This window comes from Xenopus laevis, chromosome 7L (assembly GCF_017654675.1).
Source record: "Xenopus laevis strain J_2021 chromosome 7L, Xenopus_laevis_v10.1, whole genome shotgun sequence".
NCBI classification, from domain to species: Eukaryota; Metazoa; Chordata; class Amphibia; order Anura; family Pipidae; genus Xenopus; species Xenopus laevis.
Genome location: NC_054383.1, coordinates 42,818,682 through 42,840,467, shown reverse-complemented (window position 1 = coordinate 42,840,467; position 21,786 = coordinate 42,818,682). Strand labels below are relative to the sequence as shown.

At 36.9% G+C, this 21,786-nt stretch overlaps 1 protein-coding gene across 32 annotated transcripts in view; it reads left to right on the top strand.

Annotated features, from left to right (window-relative positions):
• The window catches only part of camk2g.L (calcium/calmodulin dependent protein kinase (CaM kinase) II gamma L homeolog), a 155,177-nt gene extending 138,248 nt beyond the window's left edge, over window positions 1–16,929 (top strand). For 12 of the 32 annotated variants that reach the window (XM_018225449.2, XM_041568860.1, XM_041568859.1 and 9 more), the window contains 7 exons: window positions 1,445–1,493; window positions 3,500–3,613; window positions 5,337–5,462; window positions 9,796–9,871; window positions 11,524–11,618; window positions 14,619–14,864; window positions 15,806–16,929. In XM_018225449.2, coding sequence (XP_018080938.1) covers window positions 1,445–1,493; window positions 3,500–3,613; window positions 5,337–5,462; window positions 9,796–9,871; window positions 11,524–11,618; window positions 14,619–14,851 — 693 coding nt within the window. In that variant the 3' untranslated portion in view covers window positions 14,852–14,864; window positions 15,806–16,929. The remainder of the gene's footprint in view (window positions 1–1,444; window positions 1,494–3,499; window positions 3,614–5,336; window positions 5,463–9,795; window positions 9,872–11,523; window positions 11,619–14,618; window positions 14,865–15,805) is intronic. The other 20 variants (XM_041568867.1, XM_041568866.1, XM_018225455.2 and 17 more) reach the window with 3 other exon arrangements.
• The last annotated feature ends 4,857 nt before the right edge of the window (window positions 16,930–21,786 follow it).

Here is a 21,786-nt window from a genome sequence, read left to right as displayed (position 1 = left end):
AAATATTCTAAAACATAATAATAACACTGAAATGATGTTGAAAGCCTACACATTAAAATATGCATTAATATAGTCAGATTTTCATTGTATAATAGACATCCTGTTATAATATTTTCTGGTCTGTTTGCAGAGTTCTTAATAAAAATAAAAAAAGGCTGCATTACACTTAGGGGCCTATTTAAGTATGCTTTAGCTTTCAGGCTTGAACATTCTTTAAGGAAACCCCACGTGAGGTAATAAACTTACACTGGGTTGCGGTCCAATAACCTCATCAGTCTTCCCTTTTCTCTAAATAAGTGTTTCACGGAGCCATGTGATGGAGTGGCCAAATCAGTGTTGTGATTGGCTGTAACATCGTAGGGATCACCTGCCTGAAGCAAACTTTGATTGATTGAATGACCTCATATCACCAGCATCTTAAGGTGGGCATAGATGTAACAATTACGGTCTTTCCTGGAAAAGATATTTTCAAGAAAGATCGTTAATTTGAAAAACATGTGTAACGCTCAATTATCAGATATACAGAAACAATAGAATTCTACCTGTGTCTGACAATTCAGCACTTACCGAATAAAAAGAGAAGGCGCACACCCTTAAATCAAGCTGAGGGGTGCTAATCCATAGGGTTTTATAATGATTTTATTTGAACTCCCCATAAGGGTCTCCAAGTAGAGCTGCAAATATTGAGAGTAATGGATAGCACACCCAATTTGGAAAAAAATAAGTACATTTATTACAAAGAAAAGGAAAAAAGATGACAAAAATTATACAAAAAAAAATAATAAACAATATATTCGTGAGCCACGTTTCGATCTTAAGGGTCTTCCTCAGGGGAAAAATAAAAAAGGCAGGATTTTTTGTTTTTGTGCCTCTGAGGAAGACCCTTAATTCAGCATTATCAGCGGCCGATGTCCAGGTACCTTCAAAGGCACCCAATCAAAATTTTCTCCCTGGGCCGATCGACAAACTGGCGAATATCGAAGTCTTCTGCCAATATTGATCGTATTGCCTCCCGCCATACACACACCGAATACCGTATGAAAATTTATTTCGTAAGATATTATCTGTGTGTCTATGTCCACCATTATCTTTTACATCAAGGAATCCCCCTGTTGAAGTAATTTTAAAACAATTATTTTAAGTTTAATTAACTTTAATTGTTCAGGCCTAATGCTTTAAACCTATCTTTTAGTGTCTTTAATTTTTTACAAGATACACATAATTAGATTTGTGTATGATGGTGAGTCTTGAAAGATTCAAAAGATTTAAGCAATATAAATAAATATAATTTATATAAACAGTGTTGTTTGGGAGTAAAGGAAAAATACTTATACCACCAAATGGTTCTTTCTTTTTAAGTGCAATTTCTCCTAGTTATCAGTCTGCCTTAAATACTCAGTTGCATGTGAATAATTACTTATTTATATACTGTTAATTCCTGTAGGGATCAACAGAGAGTTGCAACACCACCACTGAAGACGAAGATCTGAAAGGTAAGCTTCCTAGTAGGAAAGAACATTTATGGATCAAGTAATGGCATCATTTATACAAAGAGCAAAGGACATATAGAAAATGACATTATGTCTAGCATGTGGAAATCATGCTGAATCTATATTCAAAGTTCCATGTGGGAAAATGGTTCAAATTAAAGCTTAAAGGAATAGTTCAGTGTGAAAATAAAAACTGGGTAAATAGATAGGTTGTGCAAAATAAAAAATGTATCTAATATAGTTAGTAAGCCAAATATGTAATATATAAAGGCTGGAGTGAACAGATGTCTAATAAAACAGCCAGAATCCAACTTCCTGCTTTCCAGCTCTATAAGTCGGAGTTAGTCAGCGACTTGAAGGGGGGCCACATGGTACATTTCTGTTCAGTGAGTTTGTAATTGATCCTTAGCATTCAGCTCACATTCAAAAGCAACAGAAATGACCCATGTGGCCCCCCCTCAAGTCTCTGATTGGTTACTGCCTGGTAGCCAGGGTAACCAGTCAGTGTAAACCAAGAGAGCTGAAAAGCAGGAAGTAGAGTTCTGACTGACATGTTATATGTCAAATCACTCCAGCCTTTATACAATACATTTTTGGCTAACTAACTATATTAGAAACATTTTTTATTTTGCACAGCCTATCTATTTACCCAGTTTTTATTTTTACACTGAACAATTCCTTTAATTGTATTGAGTTGCATTATAGAAAAGCATCTGCACTGTATATTGATCTGGATGAGATTGAGTTGTATTTGGCATTTCCCATTAATTTAGTATGGTGAGTAGGTAAACGCACCTCAAGAAGTAATGCTTTTTAGCTACAATGCATTCTCTTATTTGGGGACCTTGTAAACATTAGCAATTTTTTTAATCAGCGTCTTTGATTTATATTTGTGATCATATGGCACATGGGCACTTAATGTTACATAATGTTACAGTGTTTCCCTGTAGATTACATTGCAGTAATAATACTTGAAGACCATACTCATAAATAATATACTAACCCACAATACACACTATTAAATTAAATATGAACAGGTTCCTAAAGTAGATTCTGTTACATCCTCTACTGTCTAAGTAAGAGACATTTGCGATGGATGAGCACCTATGGGTACTTGAGGGTAATAAACCTCAATGTAGCAAACATGCCACATATGTGTATAAATATACAAAGGAACCATACAATAAAGCCTCTGATGTGTTATTTACCAATAGCAGCAAAATATTCACGGCTCTGCACACACTCAAGTTATGCAGTTGGGGAGCTTACCCCATTTATTGAATCACCAAAAGTATCTACGTTTTGGGGGGTGGGGTACAACCTCCAATTTATCATCTGCACTGTATATTGACTTATGTGGGGTCATTGTACAGGGGCTCTGATAGGTATGTTAAATGGAGCAAAATTGTGCATGTTACAGTGCCGTCCACTAAAAATTTTGCCTACAGTGCAGTTTCACTACACAACCTTGTTCCAGTTAGCAAAAGATGCAGTGTTCAGAGCTTTTGGACACAAGAGAATCCTGTACTTAACACCTGACTTAAGCAGGTGTTAAGTACCGCTCTCCCACAGACAACTCCATCCATCACCAATTGAATATCAGGCTAGTAAGTGGGATGCATGTGGACACAAATGGGCCTTCTGTTGCATGATATTTTCTATCAGGCACAAATATTTGTGCCTATCAGCAGGTGCAATTATGGGGAAGTGCTGGGAAAAACAGCATTCAGCTATACTACTTTGATGTTTTACAGTTAGGGGCCTTGGTATTTATGAGCTTCATATATTGTCATCTGGGGATCTCAGTGCATAGTATGTAGGTATGTAATGTGATTTAAACACAAAAACTTTTGAATGTTGTCTTTGCTGACTGTAGTAAATATTTTAAGAATTAATTTTTTAAATTATCGAGGCAACCTGTAACCATCTGAATATTGTAACCTTTGGTTTTTTTTTTATCTATTTAATAAAAATTGTCTTCTGTGTATTTATCAAAAAAAAAATATCAGCAAATCCTGTCTGTCCTGGGGATGGCCCTTTGCTTCTCCAAGGATGGAGCCAAAGTGAAAGCAAAATACAGACTGAGTCCTTGCAATCGCAGATTGGTCTGTGGGGCTCTAGCAGTAAGTCCTGTGTGCAGTGCTCTGATAATCCCTATCCTTACCACCAAGCTCTTCTTCTGCTATGTCTGCTGTTCTGTGTTGCATACATAGGTGTTTTGTCTTAGACCTCAGTGTCGGACTGGCCCACCGGGATAACAGGAAAACTCCATGTGGACCCTCTTGCTACATGGTCATTCCCTATTCCTTTATGGGGAAAAGGGGCTTAGTAATGGAAGTATAGATTATAGTATGTAGAGAAAAGAGACTAGAAGACTAAAAAGATTAATAAAAATGGAGCAAGACTTTCTACATATTCTGTTCTTATGGCTATTACCTAGGATTATTTATTGTTAGAAAGTTTTTGTATTTAGTTGTATTGGCTATATATTAAAAGGAGAACTAAAGCTTAACAAAGAAGTAGGAGAGGCAATCACAACCCTTTAGCATTTAGGAGCGGTACTTCCAAAGATACCCCAGTAGCTCCCCATCTTCTTTTCTGCTGATTCACTGCACATGCTCTGTGCTGCTGTCAGTTGCTGAGCATAGGGACCCACTCACAATATACTGTATATAGAATATGAATGTCACCGTGGGCCCAACACCTAGAGAGCCTGCAATCTGAAACTGATAAAGCAACTATAACATGTAGAACATAAGATAGTTTGAGTTCCTATTTTGTCCAGACCTGAAAACTTTCTCTTTCTTTTCTTTAATTCCTTCCCATCCCACTCTCTTTCCCATTATAATACCCCCCTCAGATTTATGTTGGATTTGTGAAAACACAACAAGTTGAGATTCCTTCCAGCACAGCCGCCAAAGCACTTGCTAAACTATCCATTATGATACAGACTGGTGACATGTTCTGTTGCTCCGGATACTTTTCTCTATTGACTACCTATCAAAGTTAATTCTTTGTTTTACTTGTTATTTTTCTTTGACAATTGAAAATCAATAAAAATGTTAAATCAAAAAAAAAAAGTGAGTAAGATTACACGAGCATGTAAATAGTATTAAAAATGGACTTACAACCCAAAACAAAGTTATAAATGTCACAATATGTCTGGTCTGGTTAGCACTTAATTCAGATTCCTAGTTCGTGGCAGCACATTATATGGTGCTGTGTGCATAGAGCAGTGTCACTGATAATCCTAACGAAAACCAAGATGGGAAGCTCCTGTGACTGGATCATTACTACTATAAAGATGCTGAACCGTTAGACTGGTGTAGCATGTTCAGCATGTAAAATGTGTAAAATATGACATTTCTAGCCATATTCGTTTTAGGGTTTAGTTCTCCTTTGAAGTCAACACATTTTCTGATTATTCTTTAAACCATCTTTACCTCTTTATGCATTTTAAGGGTTTAACGGAGTTTGCAGATATGACATCTGATTTCTGTAGTTTACAATACAATATAATAAAGCCATGTGTGATTGACATATTACCAAGAAATCAAATAAGGCAGAAATATTTTATGTGTTGATCTATTATTCATGACCACATAATACTCTAGGTGCGAGCTGGAAACACTGGTAGCTATTTTGTGTCATAATACAATGGCATTGCAGAATACAATTCCATTTTCAAGTTATGTGGAATAGTTGTGACCTGTATAATAACAGTTCTGGATATTGTCAATCTTTTAGCATTAATCAAAAAAGGAATACTTACAACATTAGGTTTTTGTTTTGTGTTTTTTTTTGTTTTGTTTTTTAATTTTCTTAATGCATGTGTTTATTTTGCAGCTGCCCAGTCTTGTGAGAAGACACTGCTTGCCTGGGACAGCCCAGGGCAAACTCTGGAGCTAGAGCCTGCTCAATCGGAGCCTATGCTCACTCCAGTTGTACCGTTTTCTCTTAGCAATTCACTGTGTAAGTTAGCCAGAGGATGGCTGCAGTAGTTAGAGCCTTACTGTTTCTTAGTTATCCCTTCTAGTTCCCAAAGTATTTTTCCAATCACTTTTGCTTTTCATACCGATACTTAGACTTGTCTACTAGTGATGTGTGGGTCGAAAAAATTTGTCCTGCACCCAAACATAACCCTCCTTAAGGTATCCCGCACCAGACCAGCTTGGCACACTGCACTAATTCATATGCCCATCCTTTCTCTAATGTCATTGGGGGATGGGGCTAGCACAAGTATATAAACCAGTATATAAATGAGCGTGGGAGCAGACGTGTGCCAGCAAATTCAGCCTGCCGTCCTCCTTTAACCTGCATTTGGAGGTAGTTGGTCAAGCTGAACCCGCACATCACTGTCCTAAATCATTGTCTTCCTTTACTGTCTACTTGGAAAGATTTTCCCTCACACTATCCATTTTTTAATATTATCAGAACCTGCCCATGTTAGGGCTAACTTCTTGTGTTATCAAGTTGATGCCTATCATTTGTAGTTGTAATTTATGCTGCTATGTAATTTAGCGATTGCGTCATAATTTTTTCTGCAACATTGTGCTGTATCTGCCTTTATATAGTTTTGTTATTGGTAACTTAAAACAGATATGAGGCACATTTTAAACACTTTTTATATTAAAACAGAGACTGTAAACACCTTGATAAAATACAGGGTTTCTGGTTTACTTTCTTGCCTCTTGTATTAGAAATTATTGTGATGATTTGATTAAGCACTTTTTAGTAACAAGTTTCCTAATAAACACACAAAGACATAGTTACACAAATATATCTTATTAATATGCTGCAATGCTGTGATTTGCCCACAGTATTACCAACTGTCTGATATTTGCAAAAATCACAGTATAAAGCTGTGTCCACCAGTGCTACCAGTGTTGGCATCTCTGCCTCACTCTTCTGCAGCAGATATGGACAGGAACTTCTTGTTCTATCTATGAAATGTTTGCTTGCAAGGACCACCTTCTTGCTGTGGCCTGTCCTAGACATCTGCTCCATCAATACCAACTGCCCAAAAAGAGCTAAATTTGCTTTCTGTTTCTCATAAGAGAGAAACATGAAAACTAACCAGAGGAGAACAAATATTTTCTGCTTATGTTTTCCATGTGTGGAGTCATTATTTGTGCGTTACAGAAATATCAATGAAGAAGTGCAGTTTGCGTGTGATATCTGTTAGCCTTTGACTTTATGTAGGATTTTTTTGAGCACTGCACATTATGGCTAATCATTCCTTAATTGTTTAACTGTTCCAATGGCACACTTAATCACCTGCACCTCATTCGTGTCTGTGCGTGTACCGGGAGTGGGGTCTGGATGGAGAGTGGGTGAAGTCAGGGCGGGAAGTGGGTGGGTGGACGAGGATCAGGGTGCGCTGGACCCCTCTGAAGATTTCTTTGCAGGGGGGCCCGGCGCACTCTAGTTTTGTCATTCTACACAGGATAATCTTCATATATGTATGTATATATGTATATATATCAGTTCAAAGGGGACCTATATTAAAAAATCCACTGAACTGTACTAACTAGCAACTGAAATGTAGTGGATGTGTAATAAATAAATAGGGATGGCTCCTCTTCATGTATTAGTTTAGCAATATGTACAAATATTAGGAATGTTGCCCTTCGAGGACACAGCAAATGCGTTTGGCAGCTTGTTTTCTGATTTGATTTTGAATTAAATGGGTTGCTGTTAAATGATTGAGAGATTTCCTTGCATTGTCTAGTACAGAACCTTTTTCATTCTTAAAACAGCTGCCTCCCCTATAAGTATGAAATCAAATTACTATTTTTAATTCCAACTTTGATCTGTCTTTTGTTACAAGCTACAGTCTGTTTCTGTGGACTGTAATGAAAGCTCAGATTAGATAAAGTACATCTGACTGGCCAGTTTGTTTCCTTCTCAAGGCTATTAACCTTAGAATCAAGGATTAGTGTGTTTGCTGTTATATACTTTGGAAAACTAAATTAAATGAACCCAGTGTGCTTAACTGGCATGGAATATACTGTAGCACTTTTAAATCTGACAATGTCAGGTAATATAAGAAGTATAACTGTTTTTCTGTCCCAATTGTCAACAGAAACAGCAGATGGACCCAAAATCAATATTATTTGCACCCAAAAGCAGAGTGTGATATGTAGAGAATGCAGCTAACTTCGGAAATACAAAAACAACTTTTGAGTATAATGTTCTGTCTTGCCCTTGGCCTTAATTTGTATTTTTAAATAGTATATAAAGGTTAATTCACCCTTTGGAAGACCATATTTTCACCAGAAGTTAACAGGCATTGACAAAGTCAAAACTATTTAATGTGATAACTTTATAAGTGACACAGAACTGTTTATACAGTATAAAATTGGTTTGTAAAAGATTTAGTAATTTTGTGAAGATAGTGTCACTTTAACACAAGCTTAAACAAGTCACATAGACTAATACTGATGAAAACTAGCAAGAACATGTGAGAACTTGACCTACATATACTACAGTTTTTTGATTAGAGAATATAGTTTCTTCAACCATGTAAAATAAAATATCACCCTCCTTGACTTCTCTCGCTGGCACTAGTAAAAAGCAGGGGTTTAAGGGAATAGTTCACTTTAAATTAACTTTTAGGATGAACTAGACAAGTGATATTCTTAGACTGTTTGCAGCTGGTCTTGATTTAGATTTTTTTAATTAAAGGACGAGGAAAGGCAAAAAAATAAAATCACATTTTTACTTTCTTTAATGAAAAAGAAACCTATCTCCAATATACTTTAATTAAAAAATGTGTACCGTTTTTATAAGAAACCTGACTGTATGCAGTGAAATTCTCCCTTCATTTACTGCTGTGGATAGGAATTGTCAGACGGTCCCTAACTGTTGAGCAGGGAAACCATCATACTTATGAACAGCAGGGGGAGTCCCCGCCTTACTTACCAGCCATGCAGAACTCAAGCAGCTTTGTTTATGACAATTAGGCTTTGTGGTGCAGTAAGTTCATGCTTATGTTTAGTATACAAAATACAGCATTTCTAGCCTTATTCTATTTTAGACTTTCCTTGTCCTTTAAGGAACAAGTGAGGCAACTTTGGGCGACTATTGAAAACGCATCGCCGCGTGTGCATTAGCGCAGGCGATTTTGTGCTGTAGCCTATGGGGAAAAGACGCTGAGGCAGTTTGGGGAGATAGTCGCGCAAAAGACGTGGCGATAAGTCGCCAGGCGACAAAATCTCCCCGAATCTCCTCGTCTGGCCTTACCCTTACCCTTAACTTAAAAACATTTGAATATCATAATTAATGTATATTGTAACATTGCTTCAAATTCTATATTCTTTCATTATTCAAAAAACAGCTTTTCTGTGGTCATCTTATGATGTCAAAATGTGTCACATCTAGCTATGGTGTTAGTGTTCCTCAGTGGAAAAATATACCCTATTTATACTGCAGATACATTTTGTTTTTGTGTGTTTGAAATAAACACTAAAATATATTAGTTGCTATTAACAGAAGATTCCATATCCTACAACCTTATGTTTAATTTTACACTTATGAAACTGAGCTGCATTCCTCTGTAGTGGCATTGTGGTAAATATTCATTGCGCAGTGTTCCTTAAAAGTAGAGTGTTCTGTAAAAGTCTGTCTACAGTATGTCGTTTGTCCAAATTTAATGAGCTGTCTCCCCATACTTTGCAGTCTGTTGGGTATAATATGACTGTAATATTTTTAATTAGGAAAGTGTTGCTAACTGCCTAGTGGTGATTGCAATCTTACATCTGTATAAACTAAGAGAGACGCTTGTTTGGCAAGCAAATTTTTCCCCAATATAGTTACAGCTAAGGCAGACTGTCAGGGAGAGAACTTCATCAACGAGTAAATGCAGTCCTCACCATGATGGGATTCTTAAATGTGCTTGATAAATATCCGGCTGATTTTTGCCCAGATATCTGTCGTTCAGGCCAGTTGGAGGTCCCCATACATGGGCCACTAAGCTGCAGACTTCTGCCCAGTTTTGCCTCATATCTGTAGGCAGTTACATCAATGACGTTCACCAATCACTGTGCACAGGGGGTAGATTTTGGCCTTAAAATGCACTTGGTGTTCTGTATGGGAGCATGGTTCTGACTTTGGGCTAAACAGAATTGCTGCTTGGAATTTATTCCACCTCCTCTTTGTGCTGAGTTCTCTATTTGGGTCATGTCACTCTTTTTATGAAATCATTGCTTTCCACTTATAACAGCAAAAAATTATCTAAAATTCTTCAGTGGTGTCTTAAAATTCAAGCAATAATTGAACTAATTTGATCTCTCCTTTACATCAGTGCGCAAACAGGAGATCATCAAGATAACAGAACAGTTAATTGAAGCTATCAACAATGGGGATTTTGAAGCCTACACGTGAGTGCATTATCTTTAAAGTGTATATACCTGTATTTATGCAAGGAATACAATTTCCCTATGTACCCCTGTATAGATAAGTTAGCACAGAATACCATTACGATTTAAAGAATTAGGATGCAGGCTTATTCAGGTAAATTTTTATGTCAAATTTGCTAATACTATAAGGCTCGGGTAAATTATGTTACTATTATTATTAACACAAGAGAGAGACACATGTTGGAATGGGCAAGATCAGGAGTCCACAAAGTGAGAGATTTAGCTTTGCACATAGCAGGTAGTGGCAGATTTATTATTAGCGATAGGTTGCTTTAAGCATGTTGAAGAAAATGCAAAAGTGATCCATATTTTTGTTTATCAGGCTTATACTGATGGAATACTGAAGAGATGAATTTTAAGAGGGTGTAAAAATTTCGTTTAGTGATGTATAGTTTGGTTGGATATAGTTATAAACGACTTTGAATGTCAGGATCTGTAGTTGAAACTAAGGTAGTGGAAGGCAGTAAATGAACTTGAGGAGACATTGAATTATAATTGTGGTAAAATATTGTGTAATTAACAGATCTATTTTAGAAGCTTTTCTTCGGTGAAGATGATGTGATTTAATTATTGATTATATATGGGGACTGAAAGAAGTCACGATCAATGAGAATCCCAACATGCAGAGTGACACAGGAGGCATAAAAAGATTTTATTGGGATGTTGTTTGTGTTAGATGTGGAAAGAGGACCGTTTTGTATTATACAGGTTTAATTTATAGTAGCACTGGGACAGAGAAACTAGAATTTACAAGATCTGAGTTCAGATTGCAGAGGACACTCATATTAGCATCATCAGAAAAGAGGTGATATTGATTATTTGGCCTAGGCAGGAAGTATAGAAAGAATAAATAGTGGGCATAAGGGATGAGAGAAAAGAGGAAAAACCTGGGCAGGGAAGTAAGCCAAAAACCTAGAGAATGGAGGGACTAGAGAAGAGGGCGAACAACAGTATAAAAAGCTGCTGATGTAGAAGTATTGGTAAGAAGAAATGGTTTTAAGCTCTTGTGGATAACAGGTCATTGCTATATTTAAGGGAGTCCAGCAAGCTGTGATCAGACTGCAGGTTATATACTAAGCACTTGAGTAGTTTAGAGAAAAAGAGAAGCATGGCGATGGGACAGAGGTTATCAAAACTAGAGGGAATGGCGTTATCAGAATAGGAGTGAAGAGTGCATAATTTAAATGGGATGGGATGATTCTAATCAAGACATAAAAATTAAATAGATGGGTTGGGGCATTCATTACTGCTGATACTGCCTATCAATTGTATTACTATTAGTGATGTGCGGGCCGGCCCGTAACCCGCAGGTAGGTGTGTTCAGGCTGGCTGCCACATCAAATCTTTAGGTCACAGCGTGTTCGGGGGTTGAGTGGTTCCATCTGATCTCCACCTGCGACCTAACACTGCCGGTTTCTGACTCCATTATTTATAGGTTTGGGCCTGCCCCGCCCCCCCTCTTTTGTGACATCACTGCGGGGTGGGGGCGGGTCTTTAAATGGAGGAGCCTGGCCGGGTGTGGGTGTAGACACATAGATTGACATTTTTCCTCTCAAATAATGCTTAAGTGTTATGAGCTCTGTATAATCAAATATATTTTATATTTTACACAGGAAAATCTGTGATCCAGGATTAACTTCTTTTGAGCCGGAGGCTCTTGGCAACCTTGTTGAAGGGATGGACTTCCATAAATTTTATTTTGACAACTGTGAGTATGTTATTTATTCTTCAACACAAAAATGCTTGGCCAGAAAAATGGGTAGGCAGGGTAGACATGTGCCTAGTGTGCAGTTGTCGGGGGGGGGCACAGTTGTTTGGGAGTGAGTGAAGTTGGAGACAGGCAGACCAGGGGAAGTAATGAAGCAAGTAACAACTGGAAAGAAGGATGTTAGTAGTGGCAACCAGCAATGATGTCCAGGGGAAGAAATTATGTGTGGCATGTAGGAAGAGAGTGGAGTGCTGAGCTAAACAGAATTGCCTTGGCCGGCATTGAAAGCATGATTGTTTTTGTTTGCTTAAAGTTGCTTTTAATTGGTCAGTGTGTAACATGAAATTATCTCAAGTTATACTTAAACATTGAGGCCACTGGCACATGCAATAAGCAATAGAAGGAAGCTTGTTTGCGTCACAGTCGGGGAAAACTCGCACTTGCTATTAAATTCTGTTACATGCCACTAAATAGTTTTTCATGTTATTTGTGTTTTGCAAAAAATAGTACTTTCCAGGTATCATAATTTATTGCTTTTACGACAATTTAATACTATTGTAGAAAATAGGATAGAATGGTTGCAAGAGGTGATTAACTAGTAAACTGTGCTGCCCAGCTCAAAACACTTGGACAGTTTTGCATTGTAGATATTAGGATAGCTCTATTATCTGCAGCATACTGCCTTAGACTTATCCATGTATAGATGGTGTTATATATATCCAAGTGGTGTTATGGAGAAGAGTGGAGGCTAAATTAAGTATAAGAAAAATATAATGGAACAGAACAGAACTGAATTGCCCAGATTTTCCTCAACATGCATAAAAAAGGGGGGATTGATGAATGCACATGCCTAGCCGCATGTATTAGGTTTACAAGTGTGAGAATTAGGGGTTTTCCCTAAGACACAGATCCCCATATCTAATAAAAGGGACTAAGTTTGCCCAGAAGCAGTAGCCCATAGCAACCAATCAGCAGATAGAATTTACTGGTCACGTATTTAAATGCAAACATGTTCTTGGTTACTATGGTTTACTACTCCTTGGCAAATTTAGGGGAGCTGTAAACCATAGTAACCAATAGTATGTATGCATTTAAATAGGTGACCAGTAAATTATACCCGCTGATTGGTTGCCATCAGTTACTGCCCCTGGGCAAACTTAGTGCCTTATGTTACATAACCCTATTTGAGTTTATGATTAGAACATTGATACAATACTATTGCATGCTCCACCTAGTGGCAGAATGTTACTACAGCTGATAAAACATCAATTTGGTGTAAAATATTGAATTGGCTAAACATTATTCTGATCATTATTCCATAGAAAATAGCATAATAAACACATAGAGAGCTAAGATATAATACGTATAACATCACAACAATCAGATCATCAACACTTATTACAAAACATCCAGATAAAAACAAAATACGATGTAACTTTGTTATCTTAATATTAGTCATGTAGCAAATTCTTCCACTTATAAAGGTAAAAATTTTTTTTATAAAAAATACTTAAGACCTGTGAGTGCAGTTTCTATTCAATGGACTATTACTTTGATTTTTGATACTGCACCCAGACAAGTTATTTCTATTTTTTCGAGAGTGCCGACTTTTGGATGTATTATATATATATATGTGTGTATATATATATATATATATATATATATATATATATATATATATATATATATATATATATATATATATATATATAAAAATAAGCATCCGTTAAACAATCAGAAGTCATTCTGATAATGTGCTAATAATCACATAAACATTAGACTTGAACAAATCTAATACTCAGCACCTTTCTATACTTTTGTAGGCATTATTTTACATAATAGCTTGTTGTGTTAAACCAGCATCCTGGAAAGTACCAGCCCATTATGGGTTAGTGCTGTCATTCGATATTACCTAAAGACAATAGAATCTACCAGCAAGGTTCATATCGCTGGTGTCACTTAACAGAGCCCTATGCAGCTAGCTACCACACTAGTTGCAGATGTACACATAGCATTGTGCACCTTCGTGTTTAGCCTCCCTGAAGTTTGTTTTTCTTCTGCATTTTAAAAAATATATGAAAATGCTTAATGTAAGCCCTGGTTTATATTATTACTGTATAATTTGGTCTTTTACATTTAGCAAAATTTGCAATATAACACAATGTAAAGCTGACTTTATGAAGACATTTTGTGCCCCTCTATATTTAATAAGTTTTCCCTGGAGTTTGTTTTTCTTCTGCATTTTAAAAAATACATGAAAATGCTTAATGTAATTAGAATATTAGTACAGTTGTTGTAGTTAGCTATTTATGGTTGCTAAATCACCATATAAACATAACAACTTACTCGCTGATTTCAGTTTTTTATGGCAAATGCCACCTTACTATTCCAGTGGTCCTGCAGCGATGATAATCCCTCCACTTAGAGAGAGCAAGATCGCATAGGCCAGTATGTATTATTAAGACATAAGACATCCATTAATTATCATGCAACTCTGGCTACCATTCTTCAGAATAACTATGCTGCTTCTGCTTTTGGCCAGATCAGTAGTTCATTTACTATTTTATTTTACATAGTTCCCACAACTGCCTAATGTCAGCAGAGCGAGCAGCTGTAAATATGGCCTAGTTGGGTGACATGAGCAATTTCAGCATGTACTAGCAAAACAGATTTTCTTCCCCATAAATAGATTCTGTTTTTATGCCCTTTTTGCTCTGGGGATAGTTACATTTCTTTACCTGGAATTGTCCTAGTTTAGCATTGTTCAGGCTTCTATGGCTGCCTTACCCTGGTGCATTGTTCAGGCTTCTATGACGGCCTTACCCTAGTGAGTTGTTCAGGCTTCTATGGCTGCCTTACCCTGGTTTATATTTTTACTGTATAATTTGGTCTTTTACATTTAGCAAAATTTGCAATATAACACAATGTAAAGCTGACTGTATGAAGACATTTTGTGCCCCTCTATATTTAATAAGTTTTTGTCTTCCTGTTTCTTTTCAGTGTTGTCCAAACACACCAAGCCTATCCACACCACCATTCTGAATCCGCATGTGCATGTTATTGGAGAGGATGCTGCCTGCATTGCTTACATCCGGCTGACACAGTACATTGATGCACAAGGACGGCCTCGCACAACGCAGTCAGAAGAGACCAGAGTTTGGTACCGCAGGGATGGCAAATGGCTGAATGTTCACTACCACTGCTCTGGGGCACCAGCAGCCCCTCTCCAGTGAGGAACTTACACAGGTATGCCTTGTTTGAAATAACTTCATTGCGTAAATGCACTCATCATCTGTGTGTTTATAATCTAAGGTGCAGTATATGGACTCATACCCCCACATGTAATAAAAGTTTGCCGAAGCAGTAACCCATACATTCAAAAAGATGTTTGCATTTAAACACATGACCAGTAAATTCTACCTGCTGAATGGTTGCTATGTGTGCTACTGCTCCTGGGCAAACATAGTGCCTATTATTACATACAAAACTGTATCCACAACTGACCAAGGTCACGAGGAGTCCCAGGTGCACTGCCCTGAGACTTCCGCTAGGGGAGTGGAATCAACCGTTTATAACTGAGCACCTAAGGACAACAAGGAATGCATAAGTCTGTTACTGATACTAAATTATTTTATTTTTTTTACTTCCTGCCTTGTTGCACTGCTCATTGAGTGTGGAAATCTATATCAATGGATTACTATATACACATCTCTTCTTTTAACACAAATAACATTTGTTTTGAGAACGGAATTCTGAGTAATCTTTTAAAACAGGTTCAGCAGAGTTGAACTATAATCATTGCATAGTGAGAGATTTTAAAGGGGATCCAAAAAAGTCTTAAATTGAAACCCAAATTTCATATGTTTTGAATTGTAGGGAGAACATATATCAACATCGCTTTGTTTTATTTAATGGAAACATTTCAATTCTGCATCTGTAACTGTACCATTTCTCTGAAGAATCAAAAACCTTGGGGTTAAGTGTAAAATGTCAAAGTTTTTAGTTTCACTGTTCTGAACTGTTTATTGCAACCTGTTTTTTCAGGTATATATTGTGCCTCTTATAGAAAATTCTTTCAGCTTTGTGTTTTAATTCTGCCACACCTTGCTTCTACTTCTCTTTTTCTTTTGTAGTACTTTATTCTTGACTTACCATTTCTTTTTCTCTTTATTTTTGTGCTTGCTCAGCCTCTCAACTGGAAGAACCTGTTCTTAGCGAGCGAATCTGGATCGCCTGAACGACGGCAACAGTCCTGTCCGTTCTGAAGTTTTAAAAAAGAAAAAGTAAATAAAAAGTACAAAAAAATTTAAATATTGATGCCGGCAGAGGCCAAAAATGCACGAAACCCTGCATGCATTCTGAGGCTGGAGCAGCTGCTGGCTAATTGTTGTATTTCATGGATCCATCGTGTCCGTTCCTGCTGTATGGAGGTGTTTTTAAATTTCAGAAAGAGCAAAAACTACATTAATAAGTATATACTGTTTGTTAAAATCAGGCTGAGGAAAAGAGCTGCTTTTATAGAGAAGGTGGTAGCCACCTTGGGCAGCTTTTAGTACATATTAAAATAGGAATACAATGTAAGAGAAACTGTAGACATTGTAAGAGCTGGTGGTTTGTAAACACCAGAGTAGACACTGGGTCTAACTTTTAGGACTCTGCTATTGTCTTCATTCATTGAAGTGTTTACTTGCAGGTAGACCAGTGAGTATGTTGTGTAGGCAAAGCCTCAGGAGATGATATTATGTTTTTAAACTGTTATATACATATTCACACTTCCACATAAAAGTTTGCTAATATGCCTGAGGCTGTTTTACCTCCAATGTAGCAAGGGGCTGGAGAAGATTTGTCAGTCACCTGCAGACTCCTATGAAACGAATTTATGTTTGTAAGGTAATACGCAGGCAGAGTAAAGAATTAATTTCTCGTAAAGGAAAGAATGTAATCCTAGTAATGTGCGCCCCGCAGAAGGAACATTTCATTAGTGGCGATGTTGATATGAACTCTTGTAAAAAATGTAGTAAAAAAAAACTGCCATGTTTTGGGAGAGGTGTATGACTCCTCCCATGGTATGTGTTTAAAGGGGGTTGATATATTTTCACAGCGATAAAGCTTTGTGTACTCAGAAGCAGATCTTGAATCTATCTGCTTGTATGTCATGAGTGATTTGTCATGAGTGAAATAATACACTGAAATTGAATGCGTAGTGATGTATGCATGTCTTTCTATGCTTGCCTGCACCTTCAAAACTAGTGTGTGGTCTGGTGGGCCCTCATTTCCCTGCAAGAAGGAACAGTGTCCAGTTACATTTATATTTAGGGTAACACACATTGCGCCTATTTTCTGTAAAGCATTCTGCTTTTCTTCATCATATACCCAAATCCCAACTCTGCTATCAGAACCAAGGAAGCCCAGTGTAGGGCCACACGGTAGCAGCAAATTTTAGTTCAAAATAGCGTCAAGCAAGAGAATCTAGTTTGGGTTGACTTTTGTCAGGGCTTGTTTATCATAGAAAAAGCCAACCACAAACCAAAATCATAAATCCCATCACATGTAAGATAACTTCACATTTCTTGGACGCCTTAATACTTAAATAAAAAAATGATAAAGACTGTTTATTTTGGTGAGGAATAGGTTGTTTATATCTTACCTTGAATGCACACATCTTCTTGACTTTTCACACAATGATCTTTAGTCCCAAGAGTAACTGAAATACAGAATATCTGGCCTGCTAAAGAAAATGTTGTGGTGAGTTTTCCACAGGGTTCTCCAGATGTTTGACATGGAAGAGTTGGAAGAGAAATCATAGTTGGTTAATGTTGAGGACAACTGATAAAAAAGCATTAGATTTGGATGTGCTTGTGTGAAAAAATAAGAGCACATGGGAAGGGTGAGGGAATATGTTCATTCTTTTGATGGTGTTACGGGGATATTTTTCCTTCTTTGTTGGGAGGGGAGCTGTTTTCTTCTTCATTTTCTTCTTGTTTTCTTAACAGCACTAAATCTTAACAAGGTGGGGAGATGAGCTTTTTTTTTTTGTTGGTTTTTATTAGTTATAACTGAGTAAATAAGGGAAACCAAACAGAAAATGAAATATATGCAGTTTAATAAAAAAAAAGTTAAAAAAATTATGCATGTCTTCTTTAGGTCTGTCCATCACTGTTTACTTGATTAATATTATGGGAATCGCTCTGTATCTAATGCATTTTTCTGAACCGACTTTTTGGCTTTTTTTGTTTTTTTGCACTGACTTTGGGGAAAAGAAAAAAAATCCGAACCATGTTTTACTTGTTAAGTTAATGAAAACCTTAGCTTGTTATGGTCATTATTGACAAAGCAGTACACTTCTAGCATTGTTACTGTTATCTTATGGGGCTAATGTAAGCATATATATATAATATATATTATAAATATCACGTTTTCAACAGGACTTGGAAAGGCATTTGATGCAGAATCTTTGCATGATAATAGAAAAATAAAACAATTACCCTGTGTTTGTTTGTTCTGAATGTTGGTAGGTCTTCATAGCTTTGTTACATTGAAACCTTGAACAAGAAGGTATTTAATAAAATAACATTTAAACCGTGCCTTTAGTCTCTTGTTGCTCATCGCCTCCATTATATATATTTATATATGTGTAAAATGTTTTTTTCTTCTCTTCTTAAACCATTTGATTGTGACTGTTTCACAAAATAAAATAATCTTTTATGTGCTTTAACCCCAGGACTAGTCGCTGCTGATTTGGCGTTTTCTGTGGAACAGTTTTTGCTTTACAAATCCTGGTTACTGGTGCTAATTTACTTACACAAAGTCACAAAGTCTTGCAATCACACTATTTCATTTTACATTTGCCTCTCCAGAAATACTGCAATATTTCCAGCTAGTTGGTGTATATTGGTTACCATATGGGAGGAAATAATGGTGTGGCTGGACACTGAACAACAACAGTAAAAACAAAAGAGCAGTAAAACTTTTTTTTTTAAACAAACTTTGGTGTTTCATGACTCAACAAGGCACTTAGTCATAGGCTGATCAAGCACAACATATTGAAATGAACAACAATCAGATTTTGCCTATTTATCTGTTATAGTGTATCTATCATTCCCAATACTGACCAACTAAAAAATGTGTTCACAAGAAAAAAAAACTATTTTATTTTGATAAACACAGTGTACAATTAAGTTAGAAATGTTGGCATTTTCTTCCCAGTTCACCATATATATACTTTTGTACTTTTACATGCAATAAGTATAATTCTAGTTTAGACATGCAATGTATTTGAAATTCATACTGTTAAGTTGTCTGGTACCAAGCAGAAAAATCCACTTAAATTATGTTTTTTAGGAGTTCAAAAAGGATATTGCCTCCAGTGTGGTTTGAGACTATCTATTCTTATAACTGTTTAATTATTGTAGACACATTCTGCAAAATGTGTAACAACTGCAGCTATGCAATTTTCATACCTTATGTTAAGGACATGTTTCCTTATTGTTATTCCCTTACTGTTCAACTAGCTTGGCCCACATACATGTTGCTTACGTGGGATTAGGTATATTGCATTATTTGACTTAAGTGACTGCATGGAACACAAAGTTTTTCTTTAAAGGGGACCCTTCACCCCAAGTGCATGTCTTTACATTTATCAACATTGAATCTCATTTGCCACTTTGCCAAGATCCTGTTGCATGGATGCCACATCCTGGATGGACTTAATTATTAAAGCTTTATGAATCATAGCCTGAGTCAGCCACTGACTAGATTGAGCTGAGCCAACAGTGCAGCTATGAGGTGAGTCTGGGAACTCTGACTCTATTGTATACACTGAAGAAAATAAATTATTTAGTGCATTTGCCTTTTTTATATCTGTTACAACCATACTGGTACAGTGTACCATTATTTAAAGGAGCAACTTTTTATTATTAAAGGAGAAGGAAAGGTTAGAACTAAGTAAGCCTTATCAGAAAGGTCCACCTAAATATACCAGTAAACCCTCAAAGTAATGCTGCTCTGAGTCCTCTGTCAAAAGAACCACTGCATTTCTTTCCTTCTATTGTGTACTCATGGGCTTCTGTATCAGACTTCCTGCCTTCAGATTAAACCTCCTGCCCAGGGCGTGAGCATGCTCAATTTGCTCCTCTTCCTCCCTCCCTCCTTTCTCTGCTGTAATCTAAGCCCACAGGTATGAGTGAGCAGGGAGAAACTCGGGCAGGAAGTGACGTCACACCAAACTTATATGGCAGCTGCTATCCTAAACAAAATATAATGTTTCTAGAGCTGTTTACTCATGTATGGTAAAACATTCTACAGAATAAATATAGCATTCTAGCTTGCACTATTGCAGCTAATCTATTGGCAATAAAATCCCTCCGTAGCTTTCCTTCTCCTTTAATATACTTAAAACACTTTTTGGGCGTAGTTTTAGCCTCTGCCACAATGGGCTCCTCGTTTCTTATCTTTGCTTTTCGGGTTGCTGTTTTACAACATTTATTATAGTGTTTATATTCATTAAATTCAGCTTCTGTCCCAACAGATTTGTAGTTTTTAAAAGCCTTTTTCTTCTTTCCTATTAACTTCTTTACTTCTATATTAAGCCACATAGGGTGATTCTTAGTGCTTCTACATTTACTCCTTAAAGGACAAGGAAAGTCTTAAATAGAATAAGGCTAGAAATGCTGTATTTTGTATACTAAACATAAGCATGAACTTACTGCACCACAAAGCCTAATCAAACAAATGATTTATGCTTTCAAAGTTGGCCACAGGGGGCTGTCATGTTGTAAATTTGTTAAACATCTTTGCCTGACCTAGCACATGCTCAGTTGTGGTCTGGGCTGCTAAGTGATTGTTATAAATAAAGCTGCTTGAATTCAGGTTTCTTATAAAAACGGTACACATTTTTTAAATAAAGTATATTGGAGATAGGTTTCTTTTTCATTAAAGAAAGTTACATAGTTACATAGTTAAATTGGGTTGAAAAAAGACAAAGTCCATCAAGTTCAACCCCTCCAAATGAAAACCCAGCATCCATACATACACGCCTCTCTACTTTTAATTAAATTCTATATACCCATACCTATACTAACTATAGAGCTTAGTATCACAATAGCCTTTGATATTATGTCTGTCCAAAAAATCATCCAAGCCATTCTTAAAGGCATTAACTGAATCAGCCATCACAACATCACCCGGCAGTGCATTCCACAACCTCACTGTCCTGACTGTGAAGAACCCCCTACGTTGCTTCAAATGAAAGTTCTTTTCTTCTAGTCTGAAGGGGTGGCCTCTGGTACGGTGATCCACTTTATGGGTAAAAAGGTCCCCTGCCATTTGTCTATAATGTCCTCTAATGTACTTGTAAAGTGTAATCATGTCCCCACGCAAGCGCCTTTTTTCCAGAGAAAACAACCCCAACCTTGACAGTCTACCCTCATAATTTAAGTCTTCCGTCCCTCTAACCAATTTAGTTGCACGTCTCTGCACTCTCTCCAGCTCATTTATATCCCTCTTAAGGACTGGAGTCCAAAACTGCACTGCATACTCCAGATGAGGCCTTACCAGGGACCTATAAAGAGGCATAATTATGTTTTCATCCCTTGAGTTAATGCCCTTTTTTATGCAAGACAGAACTTTATTTGCTTTAGTAGCCACAGAATGACACTGCCCAGAATTAGACAACGTGTTATCTACAAAGACCCCTAGATCCTTCTCATTTAAGGAAACTCCCAACACACTGCCATATAGTGTATAACTTGCATTTATATTATTTTTGCCAAAGTGCATAACCTTGCATTTATCAACATTGAACCTCATTTTCCAGTTTTCTGCCCAGTTTTCCAGTTTAGACAAATCACTCTGCAAAGTGGTAGCATCCTGCATGGAACCTATAGTTCTGCACAATTTAGTATCATCTGCAAAAATAGAAACAGTAATTTCAATGCCCACCTCCAGGTCATTAATAAACAAGTTGAAAAGCAAGGGACCTAGTACAGAGCCCTGCGGTACTCCACTACAACACTGGTCCAATTAGAAAATGTTCCATTTACCACCACTCTTTGTAGTCTATCTTTTAGCCAGTTCTCTATCCAGGTACAAATACTATGTTCCAGGCCAACATTCCTTAATTTAACCAGTAACCTTTTGTGTGGCACTGTATCAAATGCTTTAGCAAAAT